Raw genomic sequence first — 16,832 nt, forward strand, 5'->3', positions numbered from 1 at the left:
ACTTCCAGAACCTCCGTTTCCTCCCAAGCAACCTTGAAGCACCAGCCAACATCCCAACCGGCGTTCTCTCTCCCACACCCTTTCTGTCAACCGCTGGCAGTCAGGTCCTGCCATACCACATCTTCAAGCCTTATATCGATCTTTTCTGTCTCACCACCAGCTTGCCTATACTCGAGATCCCAACTTCCTCTACGGCCTTGGTGGGAGAGCCGAGTCTCACCATACCTCACCTCACCAACCTCGTTCACCCTTCCCACGGCCCTCGTCTCGTCACCGTCGTGTGAGGACCCAACACCGCAACCATGTCTCACCTTTCGCAGCAGCTCAAGAACTTCAACGCTGGCGTTGTCGACTATGCGAAGAGCATGCCCCAGCAGAGACGATTCGTGCACAACAACAACGCCCCCGCCAACGCCTCCGCAAACAGCTCGCAAGTGCCCTCGTCCGCCTCCACCCCGACCCCCGGCGGCGATCCGCGCCGAAAGAGACACGATGCGGACATCGTCTACTCGCAGCCCGCCAACACCGGCACGGGCAAGGACATCATGACGCAGGTGATCTTCGCGATCGAGCACATGAAATCCAAGGGCGTGCCGCTCAAGTTCGGCGACATCGTCTCGTACCTGTCGCTGCAGCACCGTGCCAACGACCAGGGCTACGTGCAGGCTCTGCGCAGCATTCTGCAGCGGCACGAGAAGGTGATGTTCGACCCGCGCGGCGCAAATGATGAAGGCACGTTCGCGTTCCGGCCTCCGCATAACATTCGCTCGGCGGAGCAGCTGCTCCAGAAACTGCAGGCTCAGTCCACCGGGGCGGGAATGAGTGTGAGGGAGCTGCGCGAGGGGTGGCCGAATGTGGAGGAGACGATCAACAAGCTGGAGAAGGAAGGGAAGCTTCTGGTTACGCGGAACAAGAAGGACGACCATGCCAAGATGGTCTGGGCGAATGATCCGTCGCTGATCCAGCATTTCGATGACGAGTTCAAGCAGATCTGGGAGAAGATTCGGATCCCCGATGCGCAGACCGTCAAGGAGGAGCTGGAGAAGGCGGGTATCGTTCCCACCAACAAAAACAAGGTCGTCAAGGCGCGGCCAAATGTTGAAAATAGGAAGGTGAAAAAGCCTCGTCGCAGTGGCAAGACCACTAACACTCATATGATGGGTATTCTGAGGGATTATTCCCATCTCAAGCGATGATTCCGTGCCGTGCCAATCTGCATCCGACAATACCGGCTTGCTTTTTTCTTTGTGCTCTACGCTTTTTTTTTATCATATTGCATGCTTTGGCGTTCAAAGGGGAGACTTATACACCTGGAATGACGTTCTACCAGATCGCTACTATTACTAGACTTTTGCGATTATGCCCTATCATGCTGTTCTTTTCATGAATTTCTGTTGTCGCATCATGTAACATATAGTGAAAAATAGATACCCAAGACAATTATTTATGTTAAATTCCTTTGTCTATTTCTGTTCTATCTTAAAAGCGCCCAAACGGAAGACCAGTCCTTTTTTCCCACTCCGATTTTCTCCCGGTCGTCTCGTCCTTTTCTATCCGGGACAACAGAACAAGAGATGAGAAAAAAGAGAGGAGACGAGATAAGACTGAAGGTAGCAAGAAACCCAGAAAGAAGGTGAAAAGAAAATATCACAAAGAAATAACACAGTTTAATCAAATGGCTCTAAAAAAAGATAAGTATGAAACGAATACTATCCAGAAATCCATGAGTATGAGAAGCTCAGTCAAACAATGCGAAAAACAATATACTATATGCAAAGAAAGAACAAGAGGGAGAAAGAAAAAGAAATTCATAAAACCTCAACTCAACCCACCAGTCAATGTTTCCCATTCGTCACACCCTCCGTCTTCTCAACGTACTCCACCAAATCTTCAATCGTGCATACCTTGATGCCCCATTTCTTCCCGAACTTCAAACATCCATCGCGGCGCATCATGCCATTGTTTCCGCAGATCTCGGGAACCCCCTCGGTCAGCTCGCCATCCTCCACCAACTCGGCAATCACACCGGCCGGGGATTTCCCTGCCAGACGACAGAACTCGACCGCGGCCTCGGTGTGTCCTCTCCGTTCGCGCACTCCACCGGCCTTGGCCTGCAGGGGGATGATGTGGCCGGGTCTCCGGAAATCGTCGATACGAGCGGACGGGGAGGCGAGGGTTCTGCATGCGAGCGCGCGGTCCTGGGCGGAGATACCAGTTGTGACGGAGGGGTCGCTCGAGTCGATGGAGATCGTGTAGGCAGTTCCCTTGGGGTCGGCGTTTTCAACGACCATCTGAGGCAGGGCCAGTCGGGTAGCGATTGCGGGGGTGATAGGTGCGCAGATCAGGCCGCTGTATAACATTCCGCAGGTTAATGACTATGAACAGAAAGGGACGTGTGCTATTGCGCCGAGACTTCCTCTGCAATCAAGAGCTAGTGGCGCGGGGCAATTCCAACCTTGTATAGCGGACCAGAAACGCCATCTGAGCGTCCGTGATCGACTCAGCAGCAATGATGAGGTCTCCCTCGTTCTCCCGGTCTTGGGAATCGAGAACAATTATGAACTCTCCATTCTCTATGTGCAATTGCCGTGGTTAATCCTGGTTATCTGCACCACAGAATGACCTGCTCGTGTGCACTACTCACTAAAAGCAGTAATTGTATCCTCAATGGAATCAAATTGGTGAACAGGCTCGGTCGGAGAAGGCATGATGGGTTGATAAATTGCGATAAAATGAACCCCTCACTAGGCGCGGGGCACAGCACAAACAATGGCTTGAGTCGTTATATCGGGTTCTGGACGTAACAAAGATACTGCAGGTATGAGAAGTGTCTCCAGTCACAATTCTAAGACCGCAGGTGGAACAATTGAGTTTGTTGTAACGAAGGGCGAATGAGTCAAAATGAACAGCGCGAATTAGTAGCGGCGCAAGGAATCGGAGGTGGCGAAAGATGCCTGAAAGCAAATGCGCACGCAATATCGGGTTCTCTGGAGTCGCTAAGTAATTGGGATCTAGAACCAACTCTTGGGCGTTATAGTATAGCGATGATGACGGGTCTCACTGGAGGTAGACTTGGAGAGAAAGGAAAGGAAGGGACAAAGGCCTGGATCACTAATGGTTTGTCAGATGCCAGTCATGATTGACCGCGGCTCTCCCGGGCCGATTCGGGTGCCGAAGCAAATCCGAGATGCGTTCACTTTTCTCGGGAAATTCCGTTTGTGGTTTCATTTTTCTATAGAAATGGTAGTATCTCACATGCTCAATATCTTAACTGCTATGGGTATCTTGGTTCTGTTTTTAATTGGGGCAGCAAGGCTAAATGCACGGACTGACAGGGATCTTCGGATCCTCCGGTGTATCGGCTGTTAGATAGGCGGAGGAAGAAATGTCGCAAAGACCAAGATAAACATCATGATGATGACGCCAGTATAACAAGCTATGTACAGAAGTATTCCGGATAGTTAGAATGCCCTCGCTGACCCGACCTTCTAAAGAAATCCCGAAGCCGTCAATCCAATCGGATTACCGAGAGTAGATGCATAAAAAGAAGAATGACGGAGGATACGGGGAAGCAGAATAATATCTAGTTCACCCCAGATCACCGATTCGCCGTACTTCATCAGCCTGTCGTTCCAGCGCTCGGCGCATCATATAGGAATATTCCTCCTCTCGGCGTCGATGCTCGCGCCGATTCTTGCGCACTTCGTCGCGTGTCGCATCATCCATTTCTCCCTCTATACCCAAGTCTTCATCGTCCTCCTCACCCTCCTCGGTAGGAGCGACGTCGGAAAACTTGACACGGCCGATGCGCTCTCCCGTCCAAATGAGAAGCTCATCCCCTGTCAAATTCCCTCCGGTGGGGAGGATCTTGCGAGCCACTTCGCCATCATTGCGAGATCGAGAATTGCCCCACAACCCGCCAGTCTCGTTTTCATCCTGCTCGTCAAGGATAGAGTCCGGGCCGTGTTCAGCTGGGGTTCGTGTAGGCTTCCCACGGGGCTTGTACGTGTTGATATTGAACCGACGGATTTCGGACCGTCCGTCCCGCTCGGTCCATTTGACGTTGCCGTCTCCATCAGAATAAACAATCCGTGTTCCATGGGATTCTACCGACAGCACCTTCGAACTGGCTGCACTTTGTCGGTTCTGATGCACTAGTGCCAGATTAGATGACCACGCTGACGGGTCATCTCCCTCGTTCCGGGTTGACGGTGTCAAATTGTATAGTTCCAGGGAGCCGCGACCTTTATACTCTCCGCAAGCGACTACCTGGTGTGAATTTGGCCATGAAGAATCGGAGACAACGGGGAATCGCGGAGCAGGAACCGCGGCAAGCCCGCACAGCCGTCCACCAGAGTGAATAGTGCTCTGCAGTCGAGGGAAGAAACGTCGGTCATATTGTAGAATGCTCGGGAAGCGACCTGCCAAAAAGATGGAATTCAGGTGCGGCGCTGGAGGATGCAGGAGTGAAAGAGGTCCCGGCTGGAATAGCGGCGCGTAATTGTCAACGGGCTCCGACGGATCCGGGCTTCGTATGCGATGAGGGGGTTGGCCGTTCGGTTGGAGTCGTAGCAGTGGAGAGTCTGGAGGCGCGTAGAGTTGTGACTTGGGCACCAGAGAGGGCGTTGACTTTTCACAGCGGGAATTAATGGCCTCTTCCTCCTCCACTGCCGACATTCTGCCATCATAGATGTGCATACTCAGCGTTGTAGCCAAGGTCAACGGCACCGAATAATCTGTCTCCTGGGACAAAGCAAACACAGACCAAGGGTATCGTTGCTGCGAGATAACCCTAAGTGTCTCCAGATCAACTTCATTGAGAACATTCCCAACTGCCAGATACGCTCTGCGACGCATGGAATCCACGCTCACGCATTCGCCCAGATTGATAAACTCCAGCGCCAACTTTGCCGAGGAATTTTGCTTCTTCCGAGCAGCATCGACCATCAGAATACCCGGCTCACTAACACCCAGAATATCGCCTTTGGTATTCTGCGACCCGATCGAATGTGAATGGTTGAGGTCCCAAATGCAGACACTGCCATCATCTAGCGGCGCGATCACCTTATTTTGCCTGGCAGAGCTCCAGTCTCGCAACAACCCCATTCCCTTGGCCTCCCGGTAATCCTTCCGCTTGCCTCCAGCTTCCCGAGTAAACGGGTGCTGAATCCAGTTGAACGACAGCGGTCCATTCCGAGCGATATACTCGGAGTACCAATCGACATCCTCTCCCTCGGAAGACGGGTCCCATCCCGCCGCCGCTCTCGCCCGTTCCGCGAAGGACGGAGCATGGGGCGGTTGGCCTCCTTCGAAGCGTGTGGTGCGCGGCTGGATCAGCGAACGCAGGGACGTCTGCCCTAGCACGCTGAGCGAGGCGGTGTTATTGGCGGCTAAGCTCTCAGAGGGCCGGTAAGCCGGACGCGAAGCATCCACGGCAGCCCATGACTTCTCATAACAGTGGAGCCTCCACAGGGTATTGTCGCGGGCGACGCCGAACAGCCGCTTGGAGACGGACTGAAGTTGAACCTGCTCCTGCGGGGTGAGAACTAAAGGGAGGAGGATATATTAGTGACATCTGGGCCTGGGGGACGCCGACCATGCGGGGTAAACAGTCGGCCATTTTTTGGGGTAAATTACAGTCAATTATTTTGGCGAGAATCTCGACCGGTAGCTTCTCCATGAGCGAAACCGTGGCCAAACCAGCATTGGGAACGGGCCGGGCAGGAGGAAGAATCAGACGAGGTGCCTTTTCTTCGAGCAAAGTCTTAAATCCATTTTTCTTTCCCCCGCGATCTGCGAAGTCTAGACTTACGTCACGTGGCGGCGTGTGGAGGAAGATCGTTGTGCTTTTTCGACGGTCTTCGATGCGCTCGGGTCTTGCGGTCTGCGTTGTCCTTGTGCCGTCCGGTAGCTGAGCTACTGGTCTTCCCTAGGGTCCATGGAAGGCCTTGGTCCTGCTGGTTTGTGGGTAAATTGGGGGTCCCGGCGAAACACAGTCGGCTCTCTCGGCACGTTCCTAACGCCGTCGGGGAAAGCAAACATTTGGACGGTCTGATGATTCAGTTATACGGGCATCCAATATCGTTTAAACCAGCTGATAAGCATCGCATTGACCAAATTGTCCCTATTCGGGCTCCGATGACCCGCCTGTCCCCCTAGTGCGTACCCAATCCGTCGTGAATTGCATTAATCATACAAAAAGCTTTTAACGAGATAAGAAAATGAAACGAAAACAAAAAGTACGAAGTCCAAACCAAAGAAGATCCAGAAACGTTGAAAAGAAGTCGGCAAAATCATGGCTCGTAGTCGTCAGGCTTGAAAACGGCATCTTTACATAGGATGGCCGCCTTTTTGAAAAAACGCCGCCATTCGAGAGGGTCGCCTTTCACCTTCATGAACTCGATTTCGAAGAGACCCTCGGAGACGCATTCGATGATCACTTTCCCCTGCAAGGAGCACATTCGCCCGTCCCGCGTCACAATGCGTATCATTGCGGAGGTGTCCCCGGCCGACACGGCAGGAACCGAGGGAACGGGCACGCCCAGCCGGTGTAGAGCCTCACAGACCAGAGGGACCAGCAATTTGAGTTCCCACGTCGAGAAGAAACGGGTCATCGGTCGGGACGGGACGATGTCTCGGAATCGCTGCGCCTTTTGAGTACGGCTTAATGGCACGGAAGGATGAGGCGAGAACTGCGACATCGACGGTTCGTCCTCTAAGGTGTCGGCGATCAAGACATCGTCGGCAGAGAGAGGTTTTCCCAGGGGTTGCGTCGAGGAAAACGTATCGCCCAGCTGAGGAGTATCCCAGTCCACCAGCATACCTCCCCTCGGCATCTCAGGCTGCGTGGAAGAGATTCTATGGTCGGCATCGAGATCATCGCCCATATCCATTCGCTCGGGACCAAAGCTACCGCCACGGGATCGCAAGGCAAGGGGATCTTGGGAGAAGTCGATATGTAGCGATTCAAACATCGTCGTAGCCATGTTAATCGGGTCTCGGAGCCTCCCATCCGGAGACAGGAACTTGTTTTGTCGCGTATACCAGGGGTGCCGTCGTACATCCTCCAACGAAAACCGATTCCCGGGGTCGATGTTCAGCATCCCGCGCAGTAGCGATAAAGTAGCCACCGGTAATTTCTGCCATAGTTCGTCACTTGTGCGTGCATTTGTTGTAACGTATTCATGGAACTCGTAGCTATTCTCCGTGGGGCTATCCCAGGGTGTGTTGCCCGCCAGGAGAACGAAGAGAACGATTCCGCACGACCAAATATCCACCAGATCCGGTTGGTAGCCCGAGCCTTTGATCTGGCTTTTGCTGCTGCAAGAGATCACCTCTGGAGCAATGTACGGAGGGCTACCGCAGAACGTGGTGGACAGCTTGGTCACTCCCTTGTACTCGAACAGGGTGGCGAGGCCAAAATCCGCAATCTTCAAGTTCCCATCGGCCGTCAAGAGCATGTTTTCCGGCTTGATGTCTCGGTGACCCACGCCCTTCGAATGCATGTAGCCCACTGCACTGACGAGCTGGGAGAAATATACATGGGCGATGTCTTCCCCCACGCCTTCATCCGCCTCGATTTTGTCGAAGAGATCGCCACCTTCTGCCAGCTCCATCGCGATCCATCGCCAGACATCGTCCTCCCCGGTCTGAAAGAACGAGATTATATTGTAATGGTCTCCGATATGCTTGTGTACCGTCGCCTCCATCTGCAATTGCCGAGGACTGATCTTTCCATGTCGAGCGGCGTACTCTTTGTGGATGAACTTGACGGCGAAGATGGGATTGTCCGTATGCGAGGGGCATGCCTTTTTGATACTACACAGGATAGCACACACGTTAGAAAGACCGAAATCATGCTAGAGCAAGCGTAGGGGTTAAAAGACTTACCAAGCATAGGCTCCCTGCCCGATTGTCTTCGAGACGATTCGAAAGGGCAGGTCATTTGGTAGCGGGGCCAGCTGAGAATGGTGCATCGTGAACAGAGCGCCACGAGGAAGCCGACGAAATAAATATTCCGGATGTGAAATCAGATGGAATGTCCGTTCAGAGAAACAAAACTCTTTGAGCCATTATCTCGCGGTGTTCGCAGGCTGAAAGCAAGGGTTGCTGACTGGGAGGAAGCCGGGGGAACGCGCTGCGCCGGCACGCGAGAGCCACTTTATCCTCTCTGGGTAATGTGTTGATCGCTGGCCGGGCGCATTTCCAACGCCTGAACAGAACATGGTTTTTGGCTCGCGGTCTTGCGAGGGATCAGAGGAGAGAGGATAGGAGAAGTGTACCGAATACAGAGTAAAAGAGAAAGAATTGTTTCTTCTGATTCGCAGCATGCAACAGACCATCATGGCTTCCTGTCGGTCATAGTAACCATCGAGACCCGCCGCCGCCGCTGTCTGCCAATGATCTTTTCTCCGGCTGGAGGGTGCGTAGGTATTTTTAGCCACAACGGCCTGTCCAGTATTCACCTGGCTTGTTTCCTCATGGAACCCCGGCGGACAGATCACCTGCCGGGGACGTAGACAAAGAGGAATATAGGATTTGAATTTGGATTTAAATTTAAATTTCGAGAGAGACAAAAGGCAAAGAACAGAGCCAACACTGACCCGGTCGGATGAACGAGTCAGATGCGGGCCAGCGTTGCCCGGGCGCGTTTTCCCTCTTCGGTGGAGTAAACAAAAAAGACGGCCTTCTCTCCTCATCATCTTCGGCTGCTCTCTGGCTTTGACATCAATCCATCATCTGCAACAGCTACTGCTTTCCTTTCCCACCGTACACTTTCCATCCATCCAGCCTCTCCTTGCCCGCTCCCTCCTTTCTGATTTCGATCTTCTGGGTTCTCAGTGGGTCGATCCGTCCATTCCAGCCAACAGTCGAGCTGCATTCGGTTCCGTCATTCCAGACAGCAACCCTTCCTTGCTACTCTAACGGACGTTCCAACCTTCCCCGGAAATCCCTCGCTCTACTATTTCAAAAAGCGTCCCGATCATCTGTGCTCAACTTCTCCCCCTCTCTCGATCGATCAGAATGGACTACACCATGGAAGACACTCAGAACTCCGCTCCCGATGCGCTTGAGGCGTCCAAGTTGAACCCGGCGGGACAGCGAAATGACAGCCAAAGCGTCACCAAACGGTTTGTGCAGACCTCAGTGCCTTTTTGGGTACAGCTTTCTAGTGGATTCTCAGTCGACTAACCTACTCGTCGTTCTGCAGCCTTCAAGCTGAACTCATGCAGCTGATGCTCTCGCCTTCCCCGGGTATCTCCGCCTTCCCGGACGCAGACGGCAACCTTCTTTCGTGGACGGCGACAATCACCGGACCTGCCGATACTCCCTACGATGGCCTGAAACTGAAGCTGTCGTTCTCTTTCCCCAGCAACTATCCGTATGCCCCGCCCACCGTCCTCTTCAAGACGCCCATCTACCACCCCAACTTCGACTTCTCGGGCCGTATCTGCCTGGACATCTTGAAGGACAAGTGGAGTGCCGTCTACAACGTGCAGAGTGTGCTTGTCAGTCTGCAGAGCTTGCTCGGAGAGCCAAATAAGTGAGACCCGAAACTCCCCTACTAGTTACATTCCCAGAATACTAACCAGTCCAACAGCGCGAGTCCCTTGAACGCCCAGGCCGCGGAGCTATGGGACACCGACAAGGAGGAATTCAAGCGTCACGTTCTCGCCAGACACCGTGACATCGAAGATATCGAGTAAGGAATCATAGTCTTTTGGGCGTTAGGAGCAGACCAAGTGGGTTTCACTTGGATGCATTGCATTGCATAGTCGGGGTCTGGTCTGGGGTTGTATCCCTTCCTCTGGATAGCGATACGGCCCGATGCATTAGGGGGGTTGGTTATATAGGGATTTTGGAGTTTTGTGTGTTGGGGCTTGTTCTGTTTTCTGTTTTTCTTCCTTTCTCACCGGGATCACGCAATCGAAAGTACAGGAAAGCAACGTGTCCCCAGAATTAAATACCCTTCGTTTTCTGTGATTGATGACAAGTTCTGTCGACTTGTCGTGTGCTTATTGCATTCTGTTTCTTTTTCTTTCTTTTTTCTTCGATAGTCGCATTTGAAATCATATCATCTTGTGGGTTACAACAAACCATCCTCTCTATCCTTAAGACAAGCTGTGATATCTGGGTATCAAAGGCATTGATGTAAGGATAGGTCTGGTTCTCGTGTTGGTATAATACCAAACTTTAAATTCAACTATCGCCCGGCAGACCGGCAGACCGGGGTATAAAGGGATCAGACGTCGAGTGGATATGTGCGATTTCAATGCAGCTAATTAACGCTCGGAAATACCCGCCTGTGACTCACTCACTCATCCCACCCGGAGAGGGTCGATCGAGTCGATATAAAGCAGAGATGTGTTCCATGTACAACATACATACATATATGCAGAAATTATTATTTATTTTTTCCCTTTCTTTCCGTTTTCTCGTTCCTCTCTTGCTTTGCTTTGCCTTTTGTTTTCGTTTTTCAACGTGCAAATCAAACCAAATTAAATCAAATCAAGTGCTCTTACATGCTCTATGGCATGGATGTGAATGCTGCTTATGTCGTCGGCGTCGTGAACTGCGCCTCGTTCGTGATCAGGAGACCGGCGATCGAGGCACTGGTGAAGGTGCTGATGGCACCCGTGAGCATGGCGCTGACGGCGACGCGAGAGACGTCGCCGGCTCGGCTGGGCGCGAGCTGCGCGAGCACACCGATCTGGTTTCCGAGGGAGCCGATGTTGGCGAAACCGCAGAGCGCGTAGGTGACGATCAGCTTGGACCGAGAGGAGAGGTCCTGGTATTCGGCGCCGTTTTGGAGGGCGTCGTAGGCGATGAATTCGTTCTGCGGAGAGGGTTAGCGGTGGAAGAAAGAAAGGAAGGTAGGATAAGGTGATGGCGGTGGACCTACCATGACGAGTTTCATGCCGAGGAGCTTGCCGACCTTCAGGAGGTCTCCGTCTCGGGAGACACCCAGGAGGAAGGCGATCGGGTAGCAGATGTATCCGAGGATGAGTTCGAGGGTCAACTCGGGGTCGTTGATGTTCAGGTACCGACCCCACCAGGTCAGCAGACCGTTAATCAGGCCCACGAAGGAGATGATACACAGCAGGGTGGCGGAGATCATGCCAGCAATCTTAATACCCATCCAGGCACCGTTGGAGAAGGCGTGAAGAGCGTTGGCGGCTTTGTTCTCCTCGTCTTCCGGGACGACCACACGACCCGCGGTGAGGGTCTCTTCCTCCTCGGGCCAGCGCAGCTTGGAGACGGCCAGCGATGCCGGGATACTCATCACACAGGATGAGACCAGCGCCTGGGGGTTGACACCCATACCGATGTAAGACACCAACACCGATCCCGCAATGGTGGCGTATCCGGAGCACATGACCTGGTGGATCTCGGCCATGGTCAAATACGGAATGAACGGCTTGATCAGCATGGCGGATTCTCCTTGTCCGATGAAGGGAGACGCAGCGGCAACGACGGCCTCGGCACCCGAAACGCGCATGCACCAGAAGAAGAAAATGGCGAACTTGCCGACGGCCCACTGGAGAATGCCGGTGTAATAGAGCAGCTGGACAAGCGACACGAAGAACATGATGGCAGGGATGACGGTCACCAGGAACCAAGTATGACTCGCCGAGAATCCGGTCTCGACCAAGAAGTCAACGCCCTCTCCCGCAAAGTCCAGGAGCTCTCGGGCCAGTGTGGAAATGAAGTTGAAGATGTCATATCCGGCCTTTGTGCGCAACACGAAGAGCGCAATGATAAACTGCACCAGCATACCCATGATGACGGTGTGCCAAACGATCTTCTTGCGGTTTCTCGAGGTCGCCCAGAGTACGAACAGGAACACGACCAGTCCGAAAAGACTGACGGCGCGGTTCTCTCTGCTGTTGTCCACGGTCTCTTCCGAAGCGAACGCGCCGATGAGGATGACCGAAATGGTCAGCAAAGCCGCACCGGGGATGCGAAGCTTTTCCGGAATGAGGGCGACAAATCGAGTGGCGGTTTGATTCCAGACCCATTTGGTCGGCCTCATGATGATCGAAATGGGCACATAGAGGAAGATTATCCGCAGAGTGATGGCCAGATACAGCAAGAAGGGGATCAGCCAACCCAGGTCATGTCGATGGAGGATAAGACCTGCAATCCACCATCTAGAAGTGCGAGAAAAGATGAGCCTATCACGGAACCCAAGACAACCACACCCCACGAGCAATGAGCGGCTTACCCGGTGAACAAGAGCCAGATGACAGCATAGACCACATGCTTGATGTACTTGGAATACCGACGGTAGAAAGTCCGTTGGGGATAGCTTTCTCCAGCTTCCTCGTCCTTGTCGCTCTTCTTCTGCCCCGTGCTATCTAGCGAGCTAGACTCCGGAATCGCTCTCTTTTCGGTATGGGCTTCCTTCGTGTAGATGATATCATCTGCTGCCGCATTGTTGGAGCCGGGACGCTGTTCGGTTGCGGCAGGATCTGCAGCCCGCGTCACTTCAATGCTGGTGACCTGTCGGCCAGGCGCGTCCGAAGTTTTTTCGTCCGCCATATTTCAGAGAACCTGATCCCTATGGATCCCTTTCTTCGGCAATCCAAACCCCAATGACAGATGATTGATATGGGCAGATGGGGTGCTCGAAGGGGAGAAAAAAAAATCTGAATAAAAATGGAGTGAAGCAAAAGCTGCAATCAGCAGAGCAGCCGGGAGTGAAAAATCGGCGAACAGGTGGAATGGCAATTGACGACAGGAAGCCGCAGCTTTAAAGCTTTGACAACACCGGACGAGGTGAGATAGATAAGTGGTCAGACGGAAGATGCATGGAAGAAAGAAGGAAGGAGGAAAAACGCCTAGGCAATAGCCCTGTCCACCTGAGATAAGGTCATGATGGACAATTTTCGACCGGCAACGATTCAGGACCCGAACTTATCAGTTGACAAGTGTGTGCGGGGATAAGACTAACTACGCAGCAACTAGCTCATCCTTACTTGCTGTAGGCTTCTTTTTTTTTTTTTTTTTTTTTTCTTTTTTTTTCTGATTTTGATTTTTGAATTTTTTCTTCTGCCCGTTCCCAATCGAGTGGCCACTCCGGCGGTCTGGTCCACGGTAAGCATCTGGTTATTTTTTTGGTCGGTTTTATTTCACTTGTACCTTCCACCTTCACGTGGATTGTGATTTGTGCCTGTCAATATTATCATGCCAATTCCTCCGTGCGACGCCCTGTTTCCCCGTGTCTCCCTGGCGTGTGTGCCGTCCTCGTCCTGTGCGATGCAGGCAGTCCGGACCGTGGCCAAACCCCAACAATCCTAGTGGCTGGGTTCTGCATGCACTCCAGAAGGGAGGAGGCAAAACTCGCAGGGTGAATAATAAAAACAAAAAAAGACCAACCCGGTGGGCCCAGATGGCAAACTCTTCCTTCCCCATCGGAGCATAGCGATAAGACTGTTGCAGCACTAAAGGCGCGGCTTCCCATTGGATTGGCGGTAGATCAACGACGAGGGCTTCCAGTCCCGGCGGGTCTCCGCTCCAGGAATTCGGTCGTGTGCCGTCCTCTGCGGCTTCATTCGTTCCAAACGGGAAAAATATCGCAGCACGTTACATTGGCTAGCCTGCTTGGTTTCGCGTCCTTGAACTCAGATCTCGTCGGCGTGGTGCATCGCCAACGTCCGCGGCCTGACCTGGGGGAGGCGAATCCTTATCGGAGATGGATCGGTCGCTCTGCTGCTGATACTGATAGAAGGGTAGTCTAATTCTGCTAGTCTCGCTGGCAAACTGCCCACTCTTATCCACTCTGCTAACCCAACGGCATCCGAGGTTTTTTCGGAATCAGAACCCGCAACGACGAAACGCACCCACAGAGGCGAAAAATGAAAAGGCCACACACATACGGAGTACGCAGTACGGAGTCAGAAAAGAAAAAAAAAATTATTCACGCCGACCACCAAGAACTCGAAGTGCTCGAGTGGGAAAATAGGGCCGACACTAGCCGGACAAAGGTAGGAGCACTCCGTAGTGTGCCCTACAACAGCATGCCTCCTCCAGTGGCCACTCGCGATTCAGGTGCCAAGCCGTAAGCAAACCACCTCGAAGAATGCCAGGATCTGAGGGCGGCCTCATGATAAACCGTTTCTGTTATTGGCTCTGTGCCACGGAGAACTCCGACCCTGATATCCCTGAGAGGACGTTCTTCCCCGGGAGCTCCCTGAGGCAGGATATCTGACTTCAAGCCACATCGAGCGTGGGTTGCATGATACTACGTGATAAGCCTTTGTGCTCTCTCCGATGGGGGGCTGGATAATTCTCGGACTTTTGGCTCGGGGGGGTCCGGTTTTCCCACTAGTTGGCTTGGTATTAATTTAACAGACGTTCAGCCGGGAATGCTATCAGCTCTCCAGAATCTGTCGCCGCTGAACTCCGGACGTCCAGCTCCAACATAATATGGGTCAGATATTAGTTCGAGGAGGCTCGCGATAGGCGATTTGCTGGCATTGTTCGGCCAATGGGTATCCAGCGTTGATCGATAAGTAGTTAGCGGTTTCATTCTAGATTCGAGGTCATGGGTATATGGCCAGTATCGTGATAGATTATATATATTAAGTACCAACGGTGCTCAGCCGTAGCTCCAAGTGAGTCCAGTCCGGCGTTCTTGCGGGGTGCGGTTCGTATCGAGAGGGGGCTAAGAAGCGGCTGTAAACTGCCTCCATGTGATATGATAGCTCGAGAATGAATACTACGTAAATAGAGAACCTCGTGGGTGTCTAGGCCCCGTCGACTCAATCCGGGGGAGGGCTCTAACTGCTAATTGCCCGCCTTCCGAACCCGTTCGACCAGCCCTTAATAAGGTTAAGATTGCGCCGGATGGGGCTACCACAGGCTCATAGGCTTATAGGCCGCTCCCCTGCTCGGGGCGGGGTCAAGCTTAGCCCACGCTTCCCCCCGATCTTCTGCGGACCTTCTCCTAAACTTGGGATAGTTTGGTTTGTCCCGCGATTTCCAACGATGGAAGCCGCCGATGTCGAATGGGAACTCGAAGAGGGCATCCCCCAGGTTGATGATCCCTTCATCCAGCAGTACCTCAAGGGTCGCAACTCTCTTATCGAGGAAGAGCAGAAGCAGCGTCATGGTGGGACCTCCCCCCCGGTTGGATTCGCGCTCTTGATCAGGATTCAGCACGACATCACGTCCTCTCCTGAACTAACCACTTCGGTCCAGACTTTACCCTACGGAAGTCCTTATCGCCCTTAGCCAAGACAGCATGCAAGATCGTGTCCAAGATCCGCGACCGGGAGTTGAAGCCTACAGAACCCACGTTGTCGAACCATGATAATCGCCATGTGTCGGAGGAGGCTCTACACCCCGGCCATGGGTTGCACAACGCTAGGGATCGGATGGAGACTAGCGAGCTCTGGAAGATCCTGCAGAAGATGCCGAAAGGCTCCTTTCTGCATGCGCATCTGAATGTCATGTTTGATGCCGACTTTCTAGTCGACCAGGCTCTCGCAACGGAGGGCATCCACATAGTCGCGCCCGAAGCGCTCTCATCCCAATCACGCCTCGAGGAAACCCCCTTCACCCTTCAATATCTATCTGGCGCTGTGAGCAGCTCGGGAAATGAATCGGCCCTGTGGACTTCATCTGGACATAGCTTTCCTGTGCGCGTGAGCCTCCAATCGGCGGCCTCTTCATTTCCGAACGGTGGTGAACAGGGATTTCGTGACTGGCTAAAGAGTCGCTGTGTGCCGCTCCGCGAGCGCTCGGGTTACACCCACGACAATTATGGGCCTGCCGCGGTTTGGGATGCCTATCGCCGTTCGACGTCTGTGATTTCCTCACTCCTTGGCTATGAGCCCATCTTACGTGCAGGCCTGCGTCGCCTGTTCGCAAAATTGGCCGACGACGGAGTTAAGTATGCGGAGCTACGGACTGAGTTTTCGTACCCTTTTTACAAGAAAGGGAGCGGTGAGCCCGAGGAGGGCTTTGCTGAGTGGTGCGGGGTGTTCCAAGAGGAGCTTGGACGTTTCAAGAATACGGAAGAAGGGAAATCATTCCATGGCGCTCGCGTGATATGGACAACTACAGGCATCTCATCCAAGCAAGACTTGGCAGAGAGCATGATGAACTGTATCATGGCAAAGCAGGACTTTCCCGACGTGATCTGCGGGTTCGACTGGGTCGGGCAAGAAGGCTCCAAGGGACAGCTTGTGGATTTCGTCCCCATGATGTTTTGGTTCCGAAAGTTGTGTGTCGAGGAGAGAGTGGACATACCTTTCTTTTTCCACGCATCGGAATGTGCCACCCATGGGGAGAGTCCCAGCCACAATCTTTTTGACGCTATTCTGCTGGGCGCCCGGAGAATCGGCGACGGAGTATCGCTCTATGAGCATCCGATGCTCATCGAGCTGATCAAAGAGAAGAAAATCCTGGTCGAGCGCTGTCCTATCTCCAACGGACGCCATCGTCTGACAGACTCGATCGGAGCCAATTCACTTCCTTTTCTGTTGTCCCGCGGAGTTCCCGTCTCGCTCGGCAGCGACTCCCAAGCCGTCCTCGGACACGGCTGGAATGGACTGACTCCCGAGCTTTGGCGGGCGCTGCGAGGCCCTGAACGCCTGGAGATCACCGACCTTGCCATTCTGATCGAGAATTCCATTCGGTGGAGCAATTACGTAGATCAGCCGGCAGCAGAGTGGCTGTCGGGGATTCGCGAGGGGGTCCTGGGCGAAGGGGTAAAAGCAGCCCGGTTGCAGGAGTGGTATGCGGACTTCGAGAAGTTCTGCGAGTGGATAGCGCTGGAATATGCCGAGGTTGATCTTGACGATTGAATGAGGACTGATGGTCTA

The 16,832-nt window shown here is 53.2% G+C and overlaps 8 protein-coding genes across 8 annotated transcripts; 3 read left to right on the forward strand and 5 right to left on the reverse strand.

Annotated features, from left to right (window-relative positions):
- The first annotated feature begins 35 nt into the window (after window positions 1–35).
- On the forward strand, window positions 36–1,436 carry P170DRAFT_435335 (transcription factor TFIIE subunit TFA2). Its single transcript, XM_024848913.1, has one exon. The coding sequence runs from the start codon at window positions 303–305 to the stop codon at window positions 1,194–1,196; it is 894 nt and encodes a 297-aa protein (XP_024705449.1). The 5' UTR covers window positions 36–302; the 3' UTR covers window positions 1,197–1,436.
- Window positions 1,437–1,448: 12 nt separating this feature from the next.
- Window positions 1,449–2,708, reverse strand: P170DRAFT_404938 (3,4-dihydroxy-2-butanone-4-phosphate synthase RIB3; the record flags this gene model as incomplete). The annotated part of the gene is made up of 3 exons (XM_024846560.1): window positions 1,449–2,349; window positions 2,456–2,573; window positions 2,645–2,708. The coding sequence occupies 3 exons, from the start codon at window positions 2,706–2,708 to the stop codon at window positions 1,836–1,838; spliced, it is 696 nt and encodes a 231-aa protein (XP_024705450.1). The 3' UTR covers window positions 1,449–1,835.
- Window positions 2,709–3,330: 622 nt separating this feature from the next.
- Window positions 3,331–5,982, reverse strand: P170DRAFT_380558 (uncharacterized protein). Its single transcript, XM_024845533.1, has 2 exons — window positions 5,638–5,982; window positions 3,331–5,546 (listed from the first exon to the last, which is right to left on the reverse strand). The coding sequence occupies exons 1-2, from the start codon at window positions 5,678–5,680 to the stop codon at window positions 3,589–3,591; spliced, it is 2,001 nt and encodes a 666-aa protein (XP_024705451.1). The 5' UTR covers window positions 5,681–5,982; the 3' UTR covers window positions 3,331–3,588.
- A 164-nt stretch (window positions 5,983–6,146) lies between these two features.
- Window positions 6,147–7,976, reverse strand: P170DRAFT_404946 (putative serine/threonine protein kinase; the record flags this gene model as incomplete). Its single annotated transcript, XM_024846561.1, has 2 exons — window positions 6,147–7,818; window positions 7,891–7,976. 2 exons carry the CDS (start codon window positions 7,974–7,976, stop codon window positions 6,294–6,296), a joined length of 1,611 nt encoding a protein of 536 aa, XP_024705452.1. The 3' UTR covers window positions 6,147–6,293.
- Window positions 7,977–8,027: 51 nt separating this feature from the next.
- Window positions 8,028–8,965, reverse strand: P170DRAFT_137347 (uncharacterized protein). Its single transcript, XM_024842446.1, has one exon. The coding sequence runs from the start codon at window positions 8,700–8,702 to the stop codon at window positions 8,073–8,075; it is 630 nt and encodes a 209-aa protein (XP_024705453.1). The 5' UTR covers window positions 8,703–8,965; the 3' UTR covers window positions 8,028–8,072.
- P170DRAFT_508370 (putative ubiquitin conjugating enzyme (UbcK)) lies at window positions 8,559–9,707 on the forward strand (the record flags this gene model as incomplete). Its single annotated transcript, XM_024854566.1, has 3 exons — window positions 8,559–9,131; window positions 9,212–9,544; window positions 9,602–9,707. Exons 1-3 carry the CDS (start codon window positions 9,025–9,027, stop codon window positions 9,705–9,707), a joined length of 546 nt encoding a protein of 181 aa, XP_024705454.1. The 5' UTR covers window positions 8,559–9,024.
- An 845-nt stretch (window positions 9,708–10,552) lies between these two features.
- Window positions 10,553–12,543, reverse strand: P170DRAFT_445526 (NupC/NupG family nucleoside CNT transporter; the record flags this gene model as incomplete). Its single annotated transcript, XM_024850719.1, has 3 exons — window positions 10,553–10,837; window positions 10,904–12,152; window positions 12,227–12,543. 3 exons carry the CDS (start codon window positions 12,541–12,543, stop codon window positions 10,553–10,555), a joined length of 1,851 nt encoding a protein of 616 aa, XP_024705455.1.
- A 2,448-nt stretch (window positions 12,544–14,991) lies between these two features.
- Window positions 14,992–16,814, forward strand: P170DRAFT_354000 (putative CECR1 family adenosine deaminase; the record flags this gene model as incomplete). The annotated part of the gene is made up of 2 exons (XM_024844004.1): window positions 14,992–15,115; window positions 15,205–16,814. 2 exons carry the CDS (start codon window positions 14,992–14,994, stop codon window positions 16,812–16,814), a joined length of 1,734 nt encoding a protein of 577 aa, XP_024705456.1.
- Window positions 16,815–16,832: the final 18 nt, after the last annotated feature.

Source organism: Aspergillus steynii (genome assembly GCF_002849105.1).
Source record: "Aspergillus steynii IBT 23096 chromosome Unknown P170scaffold_3, whole genome shotgun sequence".
In the NCBI taxonomy this organism is placed as follows: Eukaryota; Fungi; Ascomycota; class Eurotiomycetes; order Eurotiales; family Aspergillaceae; genus Aspergillus; species Aspergillus steynii.